The sequence below is a fragment of the Anomalospiza imberbis genome, chromosome 1 (genome assembly GCF_031753505.1).
Source record: "Anomalospiza imberbis isolate Cuckoo-Finch-1a 21T00152 chromosome 1, ASM3175350v1, whole genome shotgun sequence".
Classification (NCBI taxonomy): domain Eukaryota; kingdom Metazoa; phylum Chordata; class Aves; order Passeriformes; family Viduidae; genus Anomalospiza; species Anomalospiza imberbis.
The window spans coordinates 85,680,650-85,703,424 of record NC_089681.1 but is presented as its reverse complement, the minus strand read 5'-3'; the positions used below and the strand labels follow the sequence as shown (position 1 = coordinate 85,703,424).

Below are 22,775 nucleotides of genomic sequence, written 5' to 3'. Positions count from 1 at the left end.
TATCTGTCAATACTTAGAGAAGGATGCCACTGCAGTCTGAGATACCACTAATAACTCCAAGAAATTTCTCACTTTAAACATCCTCAGAATCTGAGGTTGATCTAAATGTAGCATTCTTACCGTTACTCACTTTCATTCCAATTTTGTACGTTTCAAAAGGTCACTGTTAAGTAAAATAACCTACAAGAAGCTTTGAGCTGAGGACTTTAAAATTTTTGTTCAGGTGGAATAGAACAATAACTGGTAAAAGTTTTGCATGCTATAAGTCAACTTGAGAAATTCAGAAAAATATTCAAGCAGTCATATATAGAACCTGGTATCATTATCAATCTACTCTTGGAACTACTGCTCTAAGTGCAGTAAACATCTTAAAAACCTTAGAAAGTAGGCAAGATACCTCATGCATTCTAATACCATCCAGTATTTCCTCAACAGAAAAATGAATCAGCTCAGAAGAGAAGCTTCCTTGCCAAGAAATAGCATTAATGTAGCAATTTTGACTCAGTCCATTTATAAATTCAGTTCCTGAAACTGAAAGCAGGTACTTCTGAGGAGAGAATACTTCTTTCATATACACATCCATTACCCTCCCTCATTCCACTGTAAGTACCAGAAAACAATTACTGTTCAGCTTGATGTGAACTTAGCAAACATTGTCTTCCCTCAGCTGGAAGGTTTAACTTATCTGCACAAGGGATGCAGCACATGGACACACACACCCCTTCCCTGCTCCTGCCCATCCCCATGCTGCAGGTGCAGGATCTGAACGCTGCCCAGCTGCACTCAAGCACCCCAGATGCAATGTTGCACCCATGCTCCATCCCTCCAGGGACACAGGAGGCCCAGGAGGATGAAGCACAGGGGGTCCTGCAGAGCTTTGTGCTGGAGCTGGAGTTACCTCTCCTCACAGGACCCACACTGACAACCTTTAGCACACAGCTTCTGCCAGATCACTGCCTGCAGCTGGGTCTCCACGCGTCCCCACCTGCATTCATGCCCACTACGTTACTCTGACACGCTGCACACCTAAACATTTTCACAAAAACCTGCTGAGTCAGCACAGTGTTGTGTGCACCAGTATTTAGGAAAACACAGAGAGGAATATGTGGCCTCTTGGAAAAACCCATCTGGCTGTTTCTGTATTACCAGCTGCCAGCACAACCCTTTCCTGTCTGTGTTATGCAGCAAAATGTTTCTCAAAAGCCCAAATGACTACAGCTGTGAGCAATCTGGGGGAAAAGGTGCAAGAACCTACCGTCGCCAAAGATGTGAGTCATGAGCTTCGTGAGCACTTGCTTCAGGTTGAACTCCACCAGCCTCACTGCCTCCATGGTGTGACACTCCTGCTTGTGTGCAGTGCGATGGCCTTGCTCAAACAGCTGTAAACCTTCACCATCTTTAATGCTGGAGAACAACTAGAACAAAACCACAAAAACACTGTGTTTTGCATCAGTGACCTCCAGAACGAAAACAGAAAATGAAGTTTCACTGATTTAAGTGGCAATCTTAGCAGGTAAGTATGCACTGTGAAAAACAAACATAAAGACTGTGACTTTATACAAATTCTGTTCACTAAATGCAGAGATGAATCTCTGTAAGAACAAAAATGCTCAAATAATTAAATCTGGTTTATTTCTATCATCAAATAATATGATTAGCTATAGGAAGATAATTTACAAAATAAGCCTATCTCCTTTTCTGATTCAGTTACTTTGAAAGTTATCATGCAGAACAAAGTACTCTGTACAGTGTATGCAAATTACACTGCAAAAACTACAAGACACATTGAACACAATGGCATTTATCAGGACTTCAACTCTTTTAGTACTTGAATGATGTAAAAGAAATACCAAAACAACAAAAAAGAAACAAAAACAAAAAAACAGAAACACAAAACCAAAAAGAACCCAAACAAACCCCAAACAAAAAAAAAAAAACACATACCAAAAAAAATCCAAACCAACAAACAAAAACAGAAAAAAAAAAAAACCAAAACAAAAAAAAAAAAAAACACCACAAACCCTAGCAGTTTAATGAGACTTAAGCTGTTTACAGTTGATTCATCCTGGGTACAAGTTTGTATTCATTTAGGGACTACCATTTTCCTGTATTTTCCCACACACAGAATCCTTTTTCTGAACAAGAATTTTGTCTATGGGGCATTTAAGGATTCATGATCTCAGGTGGGGGTTCCCAGATAAGTTACGAAGCACAAGGACAGCTGTTTTGGGATATGGCAGACTTGTTCTTTATTCAGACACTGCTCCCCACCACATCTGCTACATGTTGAAGTTTTCTGTTTTCTGCATATCCCCATATGTTTCTGGCTAGGTGATCCTGGCCAGATACATACTAGCAAATCTATATCCTTTCAGAGAGACCTATAAAACACATTCAAAACCCGCACATCTGGGGTGAAGTCTTGAGGGTTCTTTCCTCCTCCTCCTCCTCTACCTTCCCCTAGTCAATTCAGCACACAGAGAGGGAAAAAACATGCACTAAGATTTTCTTTCCATTAAGCCTCCCAATATAAATAGTTCTTACTCAGGAGATGCCACAAATAGTGCGTAACTTTAACAACTCATGGATGCCCAAAGAAGTTGTTTTAACTGCAGTTTGATACCTTCACAGCACTAAATGCTCTAAACAAAAAGTTCAAGTGAGTCTCTGGTATTCCACCAATGCTAGATACAATTAATTAGGACTAATTTCTAGCACATTTCCTTCAGACACAATGAATGAAGAGTCTGAGTTTAGACAGCAGGCAAACTAGCACCACAGTGGATTGAAGAAATAAAAAAAAAAATAAAAAAAAAAAAAAAACACACCTCCAGTAGCATTTAACTTTTTATTGCTAGCCACAAGAAGATTGCTGGCAGATTTAGAAAACATTTCTTCTCTTAATCTCCTTAGTGTGCTGCAGAAAAGACTAAATTAAAAAGAGAACGCATAAATACCAAATAAAACTATTCTCCACCAGCCTAACAAAAATGCCTTTACTAACCAAAAGGCAGTCGCTTGACAAACAATGTATCATACTTCTAAATAACAGATTTTTTATTCAAGAACTCATCTGAAAGATTAAACCCCATTCTTCTTACTGACATTAATCCTACCTTGACTGGAACAAGAATATAATACCCACCCTACAACTAATTTGCTGTCAGCAAGGCAGATCAGTCACCCAGCATGTGGTTTTGAAAGCCAAGGGAATTCAGAGAGGCCAGCATTAGCCTAGGCAGGATAATTGTCTTAGGCTCACTGGGTGGCCAGTGGAGAGACACAGGCTCCCTAACAGAGGAACACAGAGTGGCTAAATTAGGTTCCTGCTCTGAACAACCCTACACAGGTAGCTATTTTTGCTACTGACTCACTTTCTAAGCCAGAAACACCCTTCAGGCAACAGAGGTGTTCCCTCTTTTGACCAGAATACACTGTATTTACACACTAGAAGGTACATTTGTTATTTTACCTATCAGCAGTATTTTAGGACATGAAACTCTCTTCCTCCTTTTCCCCTTCACTCCTCCCTTCCACTTAAGACTGACTCCTCAGACCACTGCAAAGAACAGACAGTCTGGACACTAGCCTTCAAAACATAGCATACACATCAACAAGGACATAGAAATACTTTTCCTTACTGTTGTATTATTTCTGAAATGTTGATATCACAATTACAATCTAAAGCAAAATTCTATTTCAGTGGTTTATATCAGAAGATGAAACCAAATACATGCAAGAACCATTAAATACATTGAGTCATAATGCAGCCCTGTCACCTGTCTGAGCCCTAATCCTGCCAAACCAGTCATAGGCACCATCTCCAAGTGCCTCCAAGTCATAGGCTCCTTCTCCAAGCCAGGACAAGGGTCCATGCAGCATTGTACTGAGCCAGGCTGGGAGATGGATCCAGACTGGCAGTAACTCAGGAGAAGGGAAGAAACTGAGGGATGTGAAAATGGTGCTAGCAATCAAATATCAGCACACTAGCAGCTCCAAGAGATGAGCTGGCACATGGAACAGGGCTGGGTCACTTTGGGCACAGGCATGACTATAGTCCAGTTCAGACAGGCTCTGAAAGCACAGCCATAGGGAAGTCCCTGAAACAGGCAAGACAACAGCTCCCCCTTACAGTCAGGCACCGAGAGGTATTCTCATATATACCGTATGCTATTCTCCATAGAGGCTCCATCAGCTGCAGATGGGATTATACCAAGAAAAAAGTAGAGACACCTTACAGTTGTATTAATATTTATTCCTGACTTCCCATTCACTGACATTGCTATGTCAATACAAGCAGCTTTAAACCGATACACCAATTTCACTCCAACGATTGAACTGTGCTAAGTACATGTCTTGGATTAGAAACAGTTCAACATTGCTGTATACATAAAGCCAGGAAAGTCAAAGCTTGACTAAAATGAAGAATCACCTACAGTCACTCATTTTTGATGTCAATTTTTCTCAAGCACATATCTGAGCAAATGGAGAAAAAAATACCTAACATCTTGCATAAAACACTGACACATCCAAGACGACATTTTCACGTACATTCATTCCTTCAGTGCAGACTAAAACAGCATGCACTATCTTATTGTATTGAAGATAATCAGTCACTACTACAAGCAGGAAAGAAATTTCTTGTAGCCATAAATCGAGTACCCTCATGTCTGTCTAGTGTAAGGACAACAAGATTTTTCTTTGAGTGAAGGTGTGCAAAACATTGACTATTGTATCACCATGAAAAAGTCAAAAAAATTAACACTTACCAGGATTTATCAGCATATCTGACTGATGCTGCATTACAAAGGAGAAGGCAGAATGGAATTCAAGCGACCTAACCATGTGACATGAAGTTTACTCAGAGTTTAGCTCATAATAATAATAAAATTTAAAATAAACTAAAATTTGATAACATGTAATGGCAAGAAGAGAGAGTTTTAAACAGGACAAGTACAAATAGAGCTATGGTCCTTCAAAAGTACATTCCAGCATTTCTCAGCCTGGTAGAAGAAGTCACATTTGTGATTTAAACAGACCCCACCATTTCCTCATCACTTGACAGACTTTTTAGTCTCACATCCCTTCATTATCCATACATTTAGTATTCAAAATTAAGTGCCTCTTTGCAGGATGGCATTCGTAGTAGGTTTCAGATCAGAGAGATCTGCAACTGTATCCTGTCTTTCCACAATGCAGTTGTGTATTCCTCCTGCCACTCATGCATACACCAGTGATTTGGATAATGAATAAATCATGCTCATGTACTTATACTCTCAGGCAAACCAGCATTTAAAATTATCTCTATGAGGATCTGCACATGACTACACTCAACCTTGCCACACCAAATGCATTTTGTCTCACTGCCCCAAATAAATCTCTAAAAATGAACCAACAGCTGCATTCTGAATCCACTTACAAAGAGCAAAACCTTTCCACAACATTTTAATGTGCTGTGGAACTCAAGACTCAACCAGTGGATCAGGAATGATGAACATGATGCCACCAACAGATGGCTCAAAGAGAAAACCTAATTTCAGCAGCAGTCAGCCCCCAAGGTGTCACTATACACCCTGATGCGGCCAGCTTCAGGTACAAAAGAGATACACAGCCCATGATCCATATGACAGAAGGCTCTTCACTGCACATCAATAAGGATCTTTGGGGGCAGAAAATGTCAAAAATTACTTCAACCCACAAGCTTGAAGGTGGTCATCCTAATTTCTACATCCTTCCATTCTAGTTCTCCAATTACAGTAAAGAAAGGTAATCTCTATTGTTTTCTGAGGGTGGAAGGCTGGTTTTTTGGTTGTTTTTTTTTACCTAATCAAAGTGCTTCTGTAAGAAAAGGGAAACAATAAAGATGTTTTCAAACCAGAAAGAAAAATAACACTACTACACAGATACCTGAAATAATGAGACATCTATCATAGACTTCTGTTTCTGTAGCAGTAGAAATTCCTTGACTTTTAAGTACCTTAGACTTCCCAAATACACTCTTGGACATTTTGCTCTTTTTTTTTCCTTTTCCTGCACCATTTAAATATTGTATTGAATAGATTTAAAAGCTTTATTCTGAAAAGCCTGAAAAAAATATGAAGCCTTTACACTAAAAGATGCACCATCAGTTTTCAAACTTCCTAGACCATGGATCACTATGAAAATCTAACAGACCTTCTGATGCCCTCCACTGTCAAATCTTTGACTAAAAATAACAAAGAATACAATCTGGATCCTTGGATCAGTGAAGATCTATTTATTATGACATGATTTATACACCACAACTTGGAAAATACTGAATAATACAATGTTCACAACATGGATTTACACCGAAGAAAGTGAAATCAGTTCCACCAAAACTAGCCAGGCTCTTCATTGTGACCAGTCAGTTCAACTGCAGCTTCAGGAATAAATTCACCTCAGAATATTCTAGCATAGTAATGCTGCTGCTCTTTTTTTTTTTTTTTTTTTTTTTTACCAAGATGGATCTAGTTCAAGTGCCTCTGCTCCTGTACCAGCCTCGCTGCTCCTTGTGAGAAGGAGGGACAGCTCTCACGCTCCTTGGTACCCATGCTTTGCTCACAACCCTATCCATAAGTTGTAGAAGGCTAAGAAGGGTTCCTTTCCTTGGTCATTTAAGCCTTTTAAAATATTTGTTCCTTGGTGCCCAGCTAAACATTGCTATTATGACTCCCACTCCCACTCACAAGCACTCCCAGACAAACTGTAAAAGCTCCAAATCACTCCATAAAGTAGGTTGATCCCTGGAACACTATAAATTGATTAAAATTCCTTTACATATGAGGATTTTAAAAAAGGGGCTGAAGACAGGAAGGAGCTTTTCTTTGATATAATGTCAGAGCAAAAGCACAGTGTCCAAAGCTGCAGTAATGTATAGGATTTTGGAGAAGTCAAACCTAAAGACACAAGTTTTCCAAGGGAAAACCCAGCATGGCACTTGATTAAAAAAAAAAAATAAAACTGCAGATGAGTGGTCAATCAGGAGTTCACATCATCCCAAACCACAAGAGAAAGGATAAAAGTAACATTTTTTTCTTTTTAACAATACACCAGGAATATTGCCAAGGAACTGAAGTATGGGAAGACGAGGAAAGGAGTATGTATTTAGATGAAAAAGATAAAAAATCTACTAATCTTCTATTACCTAGAACAAGAGTCTTTACATTTCAGGATATAAACACTAGAATCTACAATATTGACTCTTTTTAGAATTATATATAGTGCTTTGGAGGAGCAATCCTTTATCTGTAACTATTTACCATTTCTCCATTGCATTCTAACAAAAAAGTTTCCATTTCCACCATAAGCATTTCAATGGAGAATAAAGATGTATCCCTACCACTTCTAGCACAAACAAGCCTGATGAGAGCATCATTTTTTCATCTAAACAACCTTGTATTGGCCTCCGCTGGAACAAGGTTACTAAATTAGAGGAGCAATTCCTGTGTTTTAGCATCTGGTCCCCTTAAAATTTATGTATAATTCAGTACAGGCTATAAAATACCGTATGAAATCTCCTTCAAATGTGTAAATATTTTTTGTTATCAACTGAAAGCTGTTCATTGACTGCCATTGGGTTTATATTGGCTCCCTCTTCTGGCTGACATGCACAAAGTGCAGTATAGTTGAGATTTTTTTCTCTTTTCCATAAATTATGGAACTGCACCAAAGGCAATGGCATAGCACGGCAATAATTTCTCTTATAATCCACCCAGAAAACTGGCCAGTTCAAATCTGACTACAGCAGTATCAAAATTGACTAGTTTAAATCCAAAGTACTAACTAGAAGAAAAAAAAACATACACCATAGAAGAAAAAAAAAATCAAACACCAATTAGAAGAAAAACAGGAATGTTGGAGGAAGTGAATACAAAAGGATATCATTTGGGGGTACTGTTTAAGAAGAACTGCTCACTTTATGTTCAGAATTATGAAGTAGATTTGGGAAGCTGTTTTTGGTTTTAACTATTTATATTAGTCAGTTTCTAACTGTTCTTCTATTACATTCAGAAAAGAATCACCTAAAATACTTTTAAATATATTGAAAACATGTCTAAATGTATTTTCAGATGTTCTTTGAGAGCAGACCAAAGAAATTTTTTAGAAGTTTATTAGAAATTTAAGCATGAATTAGTCTAACTTTTAGCAATGAGTTAGTTTGGGAGATGGGAATTTCTTTAGTATTTTAATATTTACATTCATACTAAGCTGTAGAAATGCATCAGTTACCTGCCCATCTTTGAATCACAGATTACTTCTCTCTTTAAAAAGCAATCAACCAACCATCATGAAAAAACATATAGCCAAAAAAGCAAATGGCTCACAAATATATCAGAAAAAATACTGTAGAATTGCCAGATTTAGTTTGTTTTTCCTGATCTTACTTCAACATATTGTTTTTAACTTTGATATAAAGAATGATGCTGAAGGCTTCCATCACAGGACAGGAGTTTTAACCTAGTTATGACTACAGAATTTGGTATTTGGAAAAGAAACTCACCTTTGTACATCTACATCTTTTGTATCCTGCATAAAATTTCAGCTGAAGATGAATTGACTTTTCCCCCACACCTCCTAAACCAAGATCAAACATCAAATTCCTCTAAGTTCAAGTTCTTATAAAATCACTCTAGGCTTTTGTTTTCTTCCTGACATCTTCTTAGGTCTGTGGTCATTTACACTGAGAAGACAGTGAACGATAAATGTAAAAAGCAAAGGAACACATTAGAGCAGCCAACTGACAACAGTACATAAAATTACCGTATTGGCCATAACATGAAATGTACCCAAGGCTTGTAGCTAACAGTTTTTCCCATGGTTCCAAAGATTCTGATCTTTGGTACTTGTGTAAATTTCCTGTCACCAGAGACTGAAGCCTGGTTAGGAATGAAAAGTCTGAGACAAGTGTAACAGGCCCTGACAGTCACACGTTTCTGCTCAGTGGGTTACAGCTTAAACTTGAGTACAAATAAATGAATATCAGAGTATTTCTCTCAAGTAGTATTACCTCTATTTAGTCTTTGTTCCATTCAGACAGTTCCTTCTGGAATTACAAATGTGGATTATTCAGAACAGGCAACCAGAATACAGAACACAGAAACAGTCCCCAGTAAAATTTGAGAATTACACATTCATTTTTTTTCCACAAGGCTCTTGTAATTAGGACTGTAAAAGGGGGTATAGAAACACAAACTGAAGCAAAAAAGGATGTATCAGATCATGCTCAGGTTTATAATTTTTTATGTTGCCAATAAACAACACTACACACCATACACCACACCACTATTCTTTCTTCATCAGTATAGAAAGCTCTCCAATAACATCTCAATCATTTTCTTGGGGATAAAGAAAGGAGAGAAAATAAAGAATCTCCAGTGCAATGAATTAGATTGTTAAACACTGTATATTTCTAGATAGAACATGTCAGTGAAAACATTTCTGTAACTCTGTTCCCAGTTATTCAAATCCTATTATTCCTATTATTAAATTTGTAGAGTAAGAAGAAATAGTCTATCATTAGGACCAAAATTTCTGAAGGGGTATATTCATAAACAAGTAGTTCAATTATTAGATCAATCACACCCAAGGTTGCAGAAATTTCATCCTGCAATAATGTTGATGTTAAAATTTTGTAGCAAGTAAAATATTTCCATCTGAATGACTGAACTTCTGCGAAAGTAAAAAAAAAGAAGTTGTGATGAACAAAAACAGTTAAGAAATAGTATTTTCTTAATATAGTATTGTATACCATATACCCGGACTATATTCATAAATAGGCCTATGGGAAAAGAGCAGCAAACAAACGAGGCTGCGTAAGTCTGCAATATTTCCATTCTGTGGTTACCAAAGAAGCAGCTGCAGGCTGGGTTCAGCACCACGCAGATCTCAGGACACCTGCAGAGGCAGGCATGAGTTCACAGTGGAACAAGCAGCAGCCACATGGGGTGGCAAAGTGCAGTGCAGGCAGTACAAGCCCCTTCCATCACGGAGAAAAGCAGTGCTCTGTGATTACCTCAGTTTTCCCTCAGGCATCCAAAGGTATCAGGCTTCTCTGCCAAGCTCCTGTCACCCATTGGCAAGCACATTAAGAATGGTCTACATCTCAGTATTATTAGAATAAGCTAGTTTTAGTTATAGAACTGTGAATTTGGCAGCATTTGCTACAAGAATACACAAATTATACAAATCCATTACTACTTGGAAAACAAACTGGCTTATATTTACCACTGATCAATGATGCAGCAGAGTACTTAATGACACCCAGGCATTTGCAGAACATGCAAGCTGTGCCAACAAAACATATAAACCTAAAAGTCCTGGACATCAACCTAGAGCTCTTCAGCTGATGCCTCTGGACTCCGATGGGTTCGCTGTGTATGCACCACACACACATAACTATTGGCTGCAACAGATGAATCATTCAGTGCAGCTTTATGATGAGATGAAGAATGGAAGAATTCCCTAGAACATGACATTCATTTATAGCCAGTTGGCACTATTAAAAGAAAAAGACGACAGTGAAAACTGTACTTTGGAAGTAGCTGTAACAACTCACATCCAAGGAGTCCTTCAAGAATTAATCTGATAGAGTTTTTGGTAAAGTGATCTCACCAGAAGAAAGTTGTGACAGAAATAGAATTGAGTTGTGCAGATCATTAAGTGAACAAGTTGTTTCATTTCAGATTATGTTTCACTTTGCTAGCTTTCAATAATATTGTCTTTCAATTTTTTCATATTTTCCTAGGGAATTGTATAGTTGTTTTCAAATTCAACACTTTCCATCTACATTTTTCATAAATTAAAAATATTGCTATGTGATAAGTCACTTGATCTTTATCAATGTGCAGCATAACACTGTTGCTGTAACATGCTTACATGCATGAACCTTGTTTATGTGGATGAAGCTTGCTTGCAGCAAACACAAGAGCAAGCAACTTACCCAAAATGTCTTTCACCCCAGCTAGAGAATTCGTACCTCATGGCAGGAGAAGAGGCGCACTCCCTCCATCTGATGGAAGACGGGGTAGTGGGTGTTATCAATCGTGTCTCGGCGGTAGACATCTCCCACTGCCAGAAAGGCGTCTAGGCCAGAGTGTATCAAGTCCCACTGATGAGCTGATGTATGTGCTCTTAGCATGTGGTCTCGATTCAAGTAATAGTTATCCTCTTTCCTTCTGCTGGCATGGTTTGGTGGGATAAGTAAACTATCAAAATTCTGCTGGACTGTAACCACCGGAGAAAGACCATCGTACACAGAAAAGAGTGGAGTCCCACGGCGTCCTAGGTAATGTTTGTAGAAGTGCTCTTTCACCTGCTCCTTGATTAGCCACAAAGGGTGATGTTTTCTGTTGTGCAAGTTCTTCCCCACCTTGGAAAGAATCTTGTCTGTGACATTGCTGTAGTCATCTTGAGGATAAGATTTACCAAGCAGTTCCACAGTATTTGAGCAGGGTGAACTGGCAGCAAAATCTGAAGGTACAGACTTGGATGAAGAATGTCTTGAATGGGTGGGAATTCCTCTTACCTTTACTTTTGATGATAAAGCTGTTTTAGAATACTTAGCTACTCTCATGAATTTCCAGAGCATTGCCATTGCAAACTTTTTATGATCTAGAGAAAGAAAAGGAATTAAAAATATTTGAGTTAGGAACTGCAATGTTGCTGCAGGAATTGCTATTGTCTCAGGGATAGATAAATCCAAATGTCTGCTTGATTAGCATGACAAAGCTCCCATTATAAACCACTCTTTTGACTTCAGAGGATGGAAAATACCCTTGTGGCCAAATTTCAGCTAGGATATTTTATTCAGTTTTCAGGCTTCTGCATGAATGTACCAGTATTAATGATTCTAAACCTAGCCTGAACCCCATTCCAAATGATGCTCTTTAAAGATGAATAAACACCAGGCCTTCTTTGAAACAATATTTTTCATCCAATTAAAACATGTGGCAATAACTTAATAGTACTTAAGAGAAACTCAGAAACTTAACAGTGCCCTTCAGCAGTTAGAACTTGCTTACAATAAGCAATTAACTTATTGCTGTATCATCTCCTCCATTAGCAGAAGGTGCAGAATATGTTCCGCATCTACCTGATGCATGTGGCGTGCACTCTGCAATCATGACTAATTCTTATTTAATGCTAGACAAGGTTAAACCAGTTTAACCTTTCAAACTACTGAACCACTATGAAAAAACAGATGGCCAGACAAGTCATATTTATATATAAACAGCTTATTAAATTAACATATGAGTATTGCACAAGATTCACCATAAAGACTCCATAAAGTCAGAACCAGTGTTAGGATTTTGCAGCGATCACAAAACCCCTTTTTCCATATGCTCCCCAGGATGGCTATTTGCACAGCTTCCACGGCTGTACAGGGGAGGCAGGCTTGTCAGATCCCACGAAGACAAAGTGATGAGATTCTTCAAGTTGTCTGAACTGAAGAACTCATTTCCCATCAAAGGACCACCTTTACACATCCTCCCTGTTCAGAAACAGGCTTTGTGCTTCATGTGTACACAGCTGCATTCTTTGTAGAGTACAAAGATAATTCCAAAACCTAAGAGTTTTGAGAGTGATGAACCTTTCAGTCACTCCATATGCATAAGCCCATTCTGAGATGAAAAATTATTTGAAAATCTATAGTTGGGCTTCAGAAACATTAGCAAATGTCCCAGTAAAATAATCAAGCATTAAAATTTGCTTATTATGGAATCAGAAAACAGAGGCATTAGAAGTTAAGTCACCAGGGAAATGCATCTACTACAAACTGGATTGCATTTCTCTATGAACCAAGAATTACAGGGCCACAGGTTTTCTGAGTGAAAGAATTTTCTGTGAAAGTCATCTTAAAAACCTGGGGGAGGAAGGACATAAGCAATAATAAATGCACCACAGTCTTCAAGAGATAGAGTCTTTAGGATTACAGTACCTGGCTAGCTTTCCACAGGAACATAAGGAAAACAAGTGTAAGTAACAAAATAAACAAGGTGAAACTATTTTTCATACTCTCATGCTTCAAAATATGTACGCAAATGAGAGACATACTACAATAGAGAGTCCCAGAAAAAACAAATCTATAAAAGGTGATGAGTACGGTCGCATTTGGCTTTCTTTCTTCCGGCTTATATCTAGAAGATTTCCATAGGTCTATTTCCTCAAGTCATTGTATCTCAATCAATTAAAATAAAGGCAAATTGGGTAGACAGAAACTAAACCTGGTAGGGAAGTGTAAGATTACTGAATATTTTGTTTAATCCTTTTTCTGGAAGAATATCTTTAGAAGTAAATAACAGCTATAAATTTTATCTAGTTTTGAAACTTTTAAGAATGACTGCCTTTGGCAGGGGGGGCAGTTAAGGGCTTACAAAACTATTTTCTCAAATTAGTTCTTGATCATTACTGGGAATGTTCTTCAATAAATGAATTCACAAAGAGATCTGAAAACACTCTGATAGAGGCTAAACAAGGGATAGTCTTTACATTTTTTAAAGGGACCCCATTTTCCTGAAACATACGTTCTCCTTCATGGAAAGTGAGTTCTCATTTTCAAACAGCTGCTTGAAATACCCAGTCCTAGTCAGATAATGAATTCAGCTTCCCTTAAGTAAATATCACCATCTGCCCATACATTTATTTTTCTAAAAACTTTGATTCAAAACTTACACATAACCGTAATGCACAAAGAAACTCACATGACTTTATCATGATTCTTGTGGTGTTTGCTGTTTTGTTAAATATCATTCCTCTGAGAATCAGACAACCATATGAAAAGCTTAACTTTCACATAAACAGTTTTGATTATTTTAAATTTATGGAAAGATAAATAAGAACATGCACCACAAGTATTGGGGGTGCATTCTTCTTTGTTTAAGACCCATTCTTTTTAAGGAAGACTCTAGTATACACATCTTCAAGGGCTTACCTGAATATATTTCAGTATTTGTAATGAGGAAGCCTGCTATCATTTTCTGATAGTTCAGAAAAACTATCTTTTTTCTAAGCAAGTGATATATACTCACCAACTTGCACAGGAGAAAACCCTCCAGTGAACTTGTATCAGAGTTTTCATTCTAACATTATGCCTGTGCCTTAAATAGTTGAACAGCATTATTACCTGCATTATTATTCTAATTAAAAACAAAATTTGAACAGTAAATAATGTGAGCAGCAAGAAAAAAAAATGATAATTTTTACATGAGTTATTCAATGTCCAAGTACTGCAAGCAACAGCAAGCAAGCACTAAATGTGCCCCTAACATGGTATCACACAGAGTTCCAGAAACAATGAAGTCCTACACCAACACTCTGCTGCTTCCCTCTCTCACCACAGAGTCACATATTCCTCTTTCAGAATCATTACAGAAAAATAGTTTTGGACTTAGTTCAACTGAACTGGTGATAAGTTACTTTTGGGCAGAGAAACCACAGAGAAGAAAGTAAAATATGTTTACACTCTGCAGACTGTACACAGAATCTTCAAACCAAAGTAATGTTTACCGAGGCAGAGAGCAACACTGGGAAATAAAGACATCTCTTTACCTTTTTTCTAGCAATAAATACCTGGTGTTAAGAACACAGTAATTACTTATGTTCTCTTAAAATAAACAGAAATTTATGCATTTATGTTTATTTATTTTTGCCTATGTTTACCTAAATGTCTGGAAAAGCAGTTTAAATGTATCACTTTGTTCCTTTATTTCCACCATGCTTTTCCTTTGGCAGGGAAAAAAAACTGTTTTCTGTGCACACTGACAAAACCTGAATCCCACAGCAAGGCCTGCTAGTCAGCTAACAAGAACAGCGAGCCAAACAGCAGCTGCAGGTCCTGTAGCTGAAAACAAATACATAAACAGGAAATAGACATTGAACAACCTCCACTTGCATCTACGATCCAGTGATGGCAAAGCCCTCCACCAGCATCACCAGTGAGTCCTGCACTCTGGGTTTGACAGTGGCTCTGGCTCCCAGCTGGGAGCCAACACAGGGTTGGATGCAGATGCAGGGTTCGGGAAGCAGGCTGTTCTGCTGGCAGCTCTCCGTGGGGTTTCTCAAAGCTCTGTAGATGGACGTGCAAGCACCAGACCCAACACCTGTTATTACACATGTCCTCAGCCACACAGCACCGCTGATACATTCCAGAGCACCTCAGCAGCTCCCCTGAAACTCCATGGGCTCAGGTTGCTGGACCTCCATCACCATACTGAGATGTCTACTAAAACTCTAGTCTTGGATAGGAATGACATCATACATCACGTTATGCCAATACACTTGGAGCCACGCATGCACCTAGCTCATGCTTTTGAGCAGCCCCAAGGTAGACCAGAAGAGAGGAGGTGGCATCCACACCACCCAGGGGTGAAGGCATAAGAACAACCCTGTCCATGCTGTGCACAGACCAGACACCAATACGACCACACCTGCCAACATCAGTCCTGTATCACAGACCCTGCGACACTTCTACAGCAGTTTCAACTGATGGGCAAGGATCCTTCCTCCTCCACAGAAAACCAACCATTCCCCATGCAGCAGCCCAGCAGACTTTACACGTGCTGAAGTACACCACAGTCAGGAGCCTGACAACAGTGAAATAGCAGGCAGAATACATCAGAAAAAAAAAAAAATACCATGGTTTTGGAGCACATGCAAAAGGCAGTTTGATTCAATAAGGGATCATACTGCTGTACTGTTCAGGAATGTCCTTTCATGTCTAAATCCAGGTTTCCATGTCACAGTGCAGCAAGGATTAAGACAGCATTATCACAGCTGCAATGGTATTTGTCACAATTCTTCACTACCCAGCTGAGGTTTAGGAAAGAAACAGACTCAGTGAAATTACTCCTTACACCTGCTTTTAAAAAGGAGGAGAAAAGAGGGGCAGTTTAGCACAATGAAAGGAGACAGTGCTGTGCACCAACATGGTTTTATTCACTCACCTCTCCTGTAAAAGTGGAAGAGGGAGAACGCTCCTGTTTGAGCAAACTGGAGCCCAAACGGACCAGCTTGTGGGGCCATTTGCTTGGTATTCGCATCTGTGAGCCAAGGGCACCCTCGCTCCTGCTGACCGCTTTTCTCTCTGCCCTGTGCTTTTTACAGCTTATGGCTGCAGAAACACAGATGGGCTACTGCATACATAAACCCAAGTATATGACGGGTTTGAAACCAAAATTCTACAAAGATGAGAGTCTGTCTCCTATCCAAGAATAGCTAATTAATGCAAGACTCTGAAGTGCCATGGAAAATGTTAGAAAAGTTGGGCTGCCACCATTTTGTGATGTGACAGCTTTTATCTACCGTATGTGTGGGGAGGGGAGTTCAACCAACATAGCATATGTTAAAACAAAAATTATAAACATATGTTAGGCTGCTAAAATTGGACATTTACCAGTCTGCTTAGCAATTTAGCTAAGCATTGAATTTTAGTTTTGAAAACTATGTAGGCATACAGCAGCAAATATCATTGTATTGCCATGACTATATCTGCCTTGCATAGGATATCACAACTTATTTTGCATGCAAAACTAATAACAAGCTTGGATTTTTTTAATGCTCATTTTAAAATGATGATACATTGTTGCACACCAGAACAGACTTCTACTGAGCATGCCGAATTTATATAATACACACAGACTTCTGAAATAGCCCTACAGATAAATTAGAATGGATTCATTTTAGAACCTGACCTTCCAAGGGCAAAATATTATCAGATATCCCTGATGATGGCTAAACACCATTAAAATACTTCATAAATTACAAAGCACTGGCAAGATAATACAGCTTTCAAGTATTTGGCTCTTAATTTTTTCATGTACTTGGGGTTCATCTAGTTGATAATCTGTCAATAAGTTCCAGAAACATAGAGAATAACTTTTTATTATTATTATTTTGTTATTTTTCTTGACTGAAGCAAAAATATGTCATAAGCTGGCTGGCTGTCTGCTCTGTAATGGTGATACATTAATCATGATGCCACCTTTGGCAACATTTGGAGGCTTGCAAGATTGAGAGAGAGAACTAAAAAACCCTTTCTGGGATAAGGCATGATCCTTCTTTCTCTCAGTGCTACATATAAGACCTTCTTAAATATGAAAGGTATTAACAACCATTAACAACCTTTTCCACTAATGCAGAAGATGCTGATTGTCTGAACAAAGGCCAGCATCTCATGGCCTGTCATACACATGTGAGCACTTGGAGGCAAGCACAGAAAATATGGTCCACACTGCTGAGGCACATCTTCAACTACCTGCACCACTCCCTCAGGACTGCAAGATGGGCCAAGATAACCACAGTGAGCAGCAAGTCTGTGGAGAAGGGAATGTACCTCTGGGCAAGCACCCATTCAAAATGTCATGCATCATCCCTTGAGTACACTCACCATCCAGCTGCAGGCTGGATATTGCAAATGATGACAAAATGCTATCTCACTGCAACAAGTTTCAGTGCCCCAAGCAGGCCTCCAAAGACTGCTGCAGGCTCTGGTTTCCCTGGATTCAGGGAAACTCCAGGATTGTTCAGGTTTATCTGTAAGTCTCCCACTTACTAAAAGGACGATGCTTCCAGACACATGATTCAAGGCAAGTAAAATGTGTTTCAGTAGCCAAAAGACTTGTCAACTCTGTAGCTGTGCTGCCACCTGGTATGAGACCATTTCAAAGACTCATATAATCAGATTTCAAGACAAGTTATAGTGAATTTGTTTTAAGCAATTCAGTAGAGTACCCACCCACTGGAATTTGTGATCAGCAAACTAATCAGGTACATGAAATTGCTGAATTATTGAGATAGTATATTATTTTTCAAAAGAAATGTATACAACATAAATGACATGAGGAGTTAAAGACCATAAGCAAACAAATTCAGACTTCTGGGTAGGTGGAAAGGCACCAAACTCTCTAACATGCAAAATTCAGACATATAAGGTAAAAAGCTTGATTACACTATTTTCATTTGGACTTAAAAAAGAAACTAATAAAAACAAAATAAGCAAATTCTGAGGAAAGAAACTATGGTTGAAAAAAGTAATTATATATATGCATGACAAAAGAGTAAACTAAAGAACACCATCAGAAAAAAATCTGGTTTTCTTTCATTTATACCCTATTTTTTTTCCACAAACTAAAACAGAGTTTGTTATTCACTGAAGAAATGTCAGAAGGCCCTTTAGTGGTAACTTTTAAGAGTGCATGATGATTAAGGCACAACGAACTACCAAAAATTAAAAAGCTGTGAATCAATCTCCTGCCAACGTTCCTGTGTTCTGCCTTACCTCTACAATAAGACAAAACAGCCAATAGTCAATTCCATATTTTAAGGGAAAAGCCTCATTACACAAACATATTTTTAATATATTACATTACAAATTATAGACTGTGAAAACGCAATGCAGAAATTATTCTTCAGTATTCTCAAATGTGTCTACTGCCTTTAAATATATCCATTTTTCAAGGAATGCAATCTAAAAAAACACTACCTTTGGCTACTAAGAGGGAATATTCTTTTTCCAGTGTCTTGAAAATGTTGCCAGCTTTCTGCATTTGTAAATAACTGTCAGATGAAAGGGACAGAAACACTTAAATACCTATAAAATCCTCACTGCAAGATTATCACTATTTCTTCTGCCGTCTTTTTTCCTTCAGTATCTGCAATTCATTATCTGTATTTTTTTACAGATGCATGCACCAAGAATTTTACTCCTATAGAGTTTCATATGAATAAAAATAAATTTGTTTTGAAATTAAATATTAGCAGTATTTATGTGCAGTAGGGTACTTTCTTAGTTCTCACCAATTAGCTATACCATTTGGGCATAATAAATACTTTAGAGACCTCATAATACCTTAACAGGAAGAGGGAGTAATACCTTTTTTAAAAAAAGAAGAGGACACAGGCAGATTTGGTAACAGTGCAAAAGACAGCAGGGGAAACCAAATTACTTAGATGGAACATACCAGAGGAGGCAGCTAGCATGAATCACTAAGTTCATCCACAAATGAGAAAGTCTTCAGCTTTACCTGCTGTATTCCCCATAGTACTGATTCTAATTCCATTCTTCTGGAGAACTGGGGAAATCCATGACTTAACACAGATCTCCAGATGCTCTCCTTAGTAATACCCTAGCCAACATAGTATAGTTAGAATAATTTAAGTATTATTAGAAAGCAGCAAGCATAATTAGTATTTTAGACCCAGGAGTTATTTCATGGTTTTAATAGGGATGTAATCAACAATATTTAAATCAAATGAGCCTTTCTTAGGATGTTTCAATGGTAAGCAGCAGCAGGAATATTGTAAGTTTTGTGTCATATCAATTTTCTGTCACATCAAGCTTTAAAGGATCAGTTTCACAAATTTGCTCTCATCTTAAGCCAAAATATCACCAGAGATCTGCACCTCAGACCTAGCTGTGATAAGAACTTGGTTTCAACTCAAACTCAAACTCAGCTGTAGTATCACTCCTTGGTCTGTCTCTGTTACAGAAATAATGAAAGTGTGAACAGACAGAGCCTTTATCAGGACATGCATATTTCAACAGCCAATCAAAAAAAGAAAGAAATATCTCTACAGATTTCCCTTCGGAATCAGTAAGTCTCACAGACTTCAGGATGGATAAAGAAGAGAAGATGTGGATGTCTGTAGTGGAGACTCCACTGCAGTACAGCACCTCCCAGTTGGAAAATGCATGGTCACATGTGTTCAAACAAGTCATCTCTAGTTTGAACTGCACCATGTTCATTTATCTGTCATGGGCTCTGACAAAGCATTTAAGAAAAAGATTAGAAGGCTCCTAAGGAAGGAACTACATTTCCCTGCTTGAGGCATACCACTTGTCTGAGGTTGGTAGGAACAGGCCTGAAATATTAATGAGTAAGCCATTTGTCAAGAAAATTATGCAAGAAAACTTGGCAGCCATACAAAGGGGTTTGCAATAAGATACCAAGCTAGGGCAGTGCACACTAAGCACTTGAAAGAGAAAACAGGAAGGAAAAAAAAATTAAAATCACTTTTATTTGCCTGTCCACATTCATAAGCTTTGGAAAAAAAGAGTAAATTAATAAGTAAAGCATCACACTCAGTAATAACAGGTACTAACTTCTAAAAGGGACTATGAGCTGCTCTAGGTCTAGAATTCATGTTTTCAGGTATTGATTCCTTCAAGACATTCCTGCTAGTGACATTCTTTGCAAATAAACTTGCTTAGCAGATAGCATGTGTACTAAAAGGTGTTGTCGTGACAGAAGCCACTTAATTATTGAAAATTCACATAAGTAAATGGGAAAAAAAAAACAATTCCCACAAGGGAAAGACACACAAAACCAAAAAAGCACACTCATCTTGAGGTTTCCTCACAAATCATAGTGAAGAAAAGCAAAGACAAAATTGTAACCATTCTGTCAAATCAGATGTTAAACTCTAAACTCTCTCAGCAGACTGAAGACCTAAATCACTTTCAGGAGTTCCCAAGCATCATTTCTCCTTAAGAGGAACTTGCAAAAGAAAAAGATTTAAAGCACTTCAGTCAGACTCCATATTTTATATTTATTTTTAATTTTTATAAAATAACATAAGTATGTTTAAGAGCCAGGTACACTATAATTTTATATAGCACTCTTTATATAATAAATTTGAAGGCTTAGTTTTTAAGTAGACAGTGCTAGTTTTTACTGTATGCAAACCTGAAAGGCATCCAAAGCATCACAGTATATTAAAAAGTAATCTAAAATTTGCATTAAATAAGATGATTGTCGAACAAAGCAAATTAATAATTTATTTTGGTTTACCAAAACATAGCCATAGCCAACATTGCCAAATGTTAAACATGTCCAACACTGTGATCCATAGGTTTAATCACTACTGACACCAATTGGACTCACTGACATACCCAGAAGAGTGTGATGCAGCAGCATTTAGACTTCCATTAAGGAACACTCTGCTTTTCCAGAGCATATCTCTATGTAGAATCTCAAAGTGCTTTTCAGCCATTAACCAGTTAAGCTCTACAGCATGCCCATGGGAAAAGTATTGCATTATTTATACCCATTAGTGCAGCAGCTCCCAAGTCAAAAGCACTGTCTTTCAAGATCCGGGCTTTCACCATTTTTTTCCCAAATTGTTTTGACTATATTGCCATTTTTCTCTGCGTTCAGAATTTGTTGTTGTTTGCAATATCATTTTATCAACAGTTTAACAAGTATAACAGCTACTGTGAACACAATCAAAATGTTTTGAGAGAAGCTTGCCAGAACTGCCCATTAGGAACCAGTTTGAACAGCTCAGAAATAGTGAGACATTCCCATTGAAATTATCTTCGCCTTGAATTTGCAGATTTTAAAGGCTCAAACCTACATTTCTTGAGCAAGAATTACAGAGTCATTGCTCTGCTTGTATTGTAGCTCAAACTTCAGTGTTATTGTAATTACAATTATGTACTTAGTTTGATCAGGAGAGATCAGCTGTAGAGGTAGAAGACATTCAGGGAAGATGATATAGGGAAGGTATATAAATGAAGCTTTATTGAGGCAAACACAAAAATGCAAAACTGGGTGGATTGACCATTGCTGCTGTACCTGTTCCATGGCAGGGTTGTCCTAAAACCCAGCATGGCATTTGCAAATTGTCATCTTCTAAATAGGATTTCACCTTTGGTCACTATGTTTACCAAAACCAAGGACAGCATTTACTTCAATGAAGAAATTATATCACAGAAGCACAGAATTATTAAGGTTGGCAGCCTGTTCCAGTGCTCTGCCACCTGAAACGTAAAGAAGCCCTTCCCCATGTTGAGATGGAACTTTATTTTATTTTATGGCCGCTGCTCCTCATCCTGTCATTGGGCAACACTGAAAAGACTCCGGCACCATCCTCTTGGCACCTGCCTTTTTGATATTTATATGCATTAAAGAGATACCCTCTCAGTATTCTCTTCTCTGGACTATACAGGCCCAGCTCCCACCATTTGTCCTCATGAGGTGCTCCAGGCCCCAAATCATCTTTGTGGAATTCCACTAGAACCTCTCCAGGAGCTCCTTGTCTTTCCTGCACTTTCCTGAGCCCAGAAATGCACACAGCACTCCAAATGTAGCCTCACCAGGGGTGAGCAGAGGGGCAGAATCACTTCCCTCGACCTGCTGGCCACATTCTTCCCAATGCACCCCAGGATGCCATTGGCCCTCCTCGGGTGGAGGAGGGCACTGGTGAGGGCACTGCTGGCTCATGGTCAACTTGTCATCTACCAAACTCTGTTTGTTGGTGACCTCTTCTGGGAAGTTTCACACTGTACCAAACCCCACTGCTGCTTTTGCCTCAGATTTTGCAGAGCAAATCATGTCAGCCTCCCAGTCCAGCCAGGGAAAAGAGTATCATATAGAGGGTTGTCTCTCCTGAATCACATGTGCGAACTAACAGAGTCATCTGAGATTCAAACACAACACATTACAAGATCCAAGGCAAGCAATTAAGAGTCTTTTAGTCATATTTACAAGTGAAAACCTGGCCAAAAGCCACAGCACACCACCAGCCTTATGATTTGGCTCTGCAGAGGCCAAAATGCTTGGTGCCAGCTTGGCACAGCAGCCAGCATTTGCTGAACCAGCTCAGCAGAGCTCACACAAGGCCCACAACACCTTTACTCTAAAGGAAAAAGAAAGCAAATCTCACCAATGTCACAAAACAGCCAGAGGACATCTGCCACACCATGCATTGTTATCACTACAGTAGCCCTTGAATCCAGGAAGACTAAAGACAAAATT

General features: G+C 38.5%; 1 protein-coding gene across 12 annotated transcripts in view; it reads right to left on the bottom strand.

The window, feature by feature from the left end:
- FARS2 (phenylalanyl-tRNA synthetase 2, mitochondrial) overlaps positions 1–22,775 on the bottom strand; it is a 232,023-nt gene that overhangs the window by 166,044 nt on the left and 43,204 nt on the right. For 7 of the 12 annotated variants that reach the window (XR_011001766.1, XR_011001768.1, XM_068198758.1 and 4 more), the window contains exons 1-2: positions 10,997–11,651; positions 1,256–1,415 (exon numbers count right to left, since the gene is read on the bottom strand). Coding sequence is in view for 10 of the 12 variants with exons in the window: in XM_068198758.1 (XP_068054859.1) it covers positions 1,256–1,415; positions 10,997–11,614 (778 nt within the window). In the remaining 2 variants the exon portion in view is untranslated. Of the gene's footprint in view, positions 1–1,255; positions 1,416–10,996; positions 11,652–22,775 lie in introns of those variants that run through there. The other 5 variants (XM_068198807.1, XM_068198795.1, XM_068198803.1 and 2 more) reach the window with 2 other exon arrangements.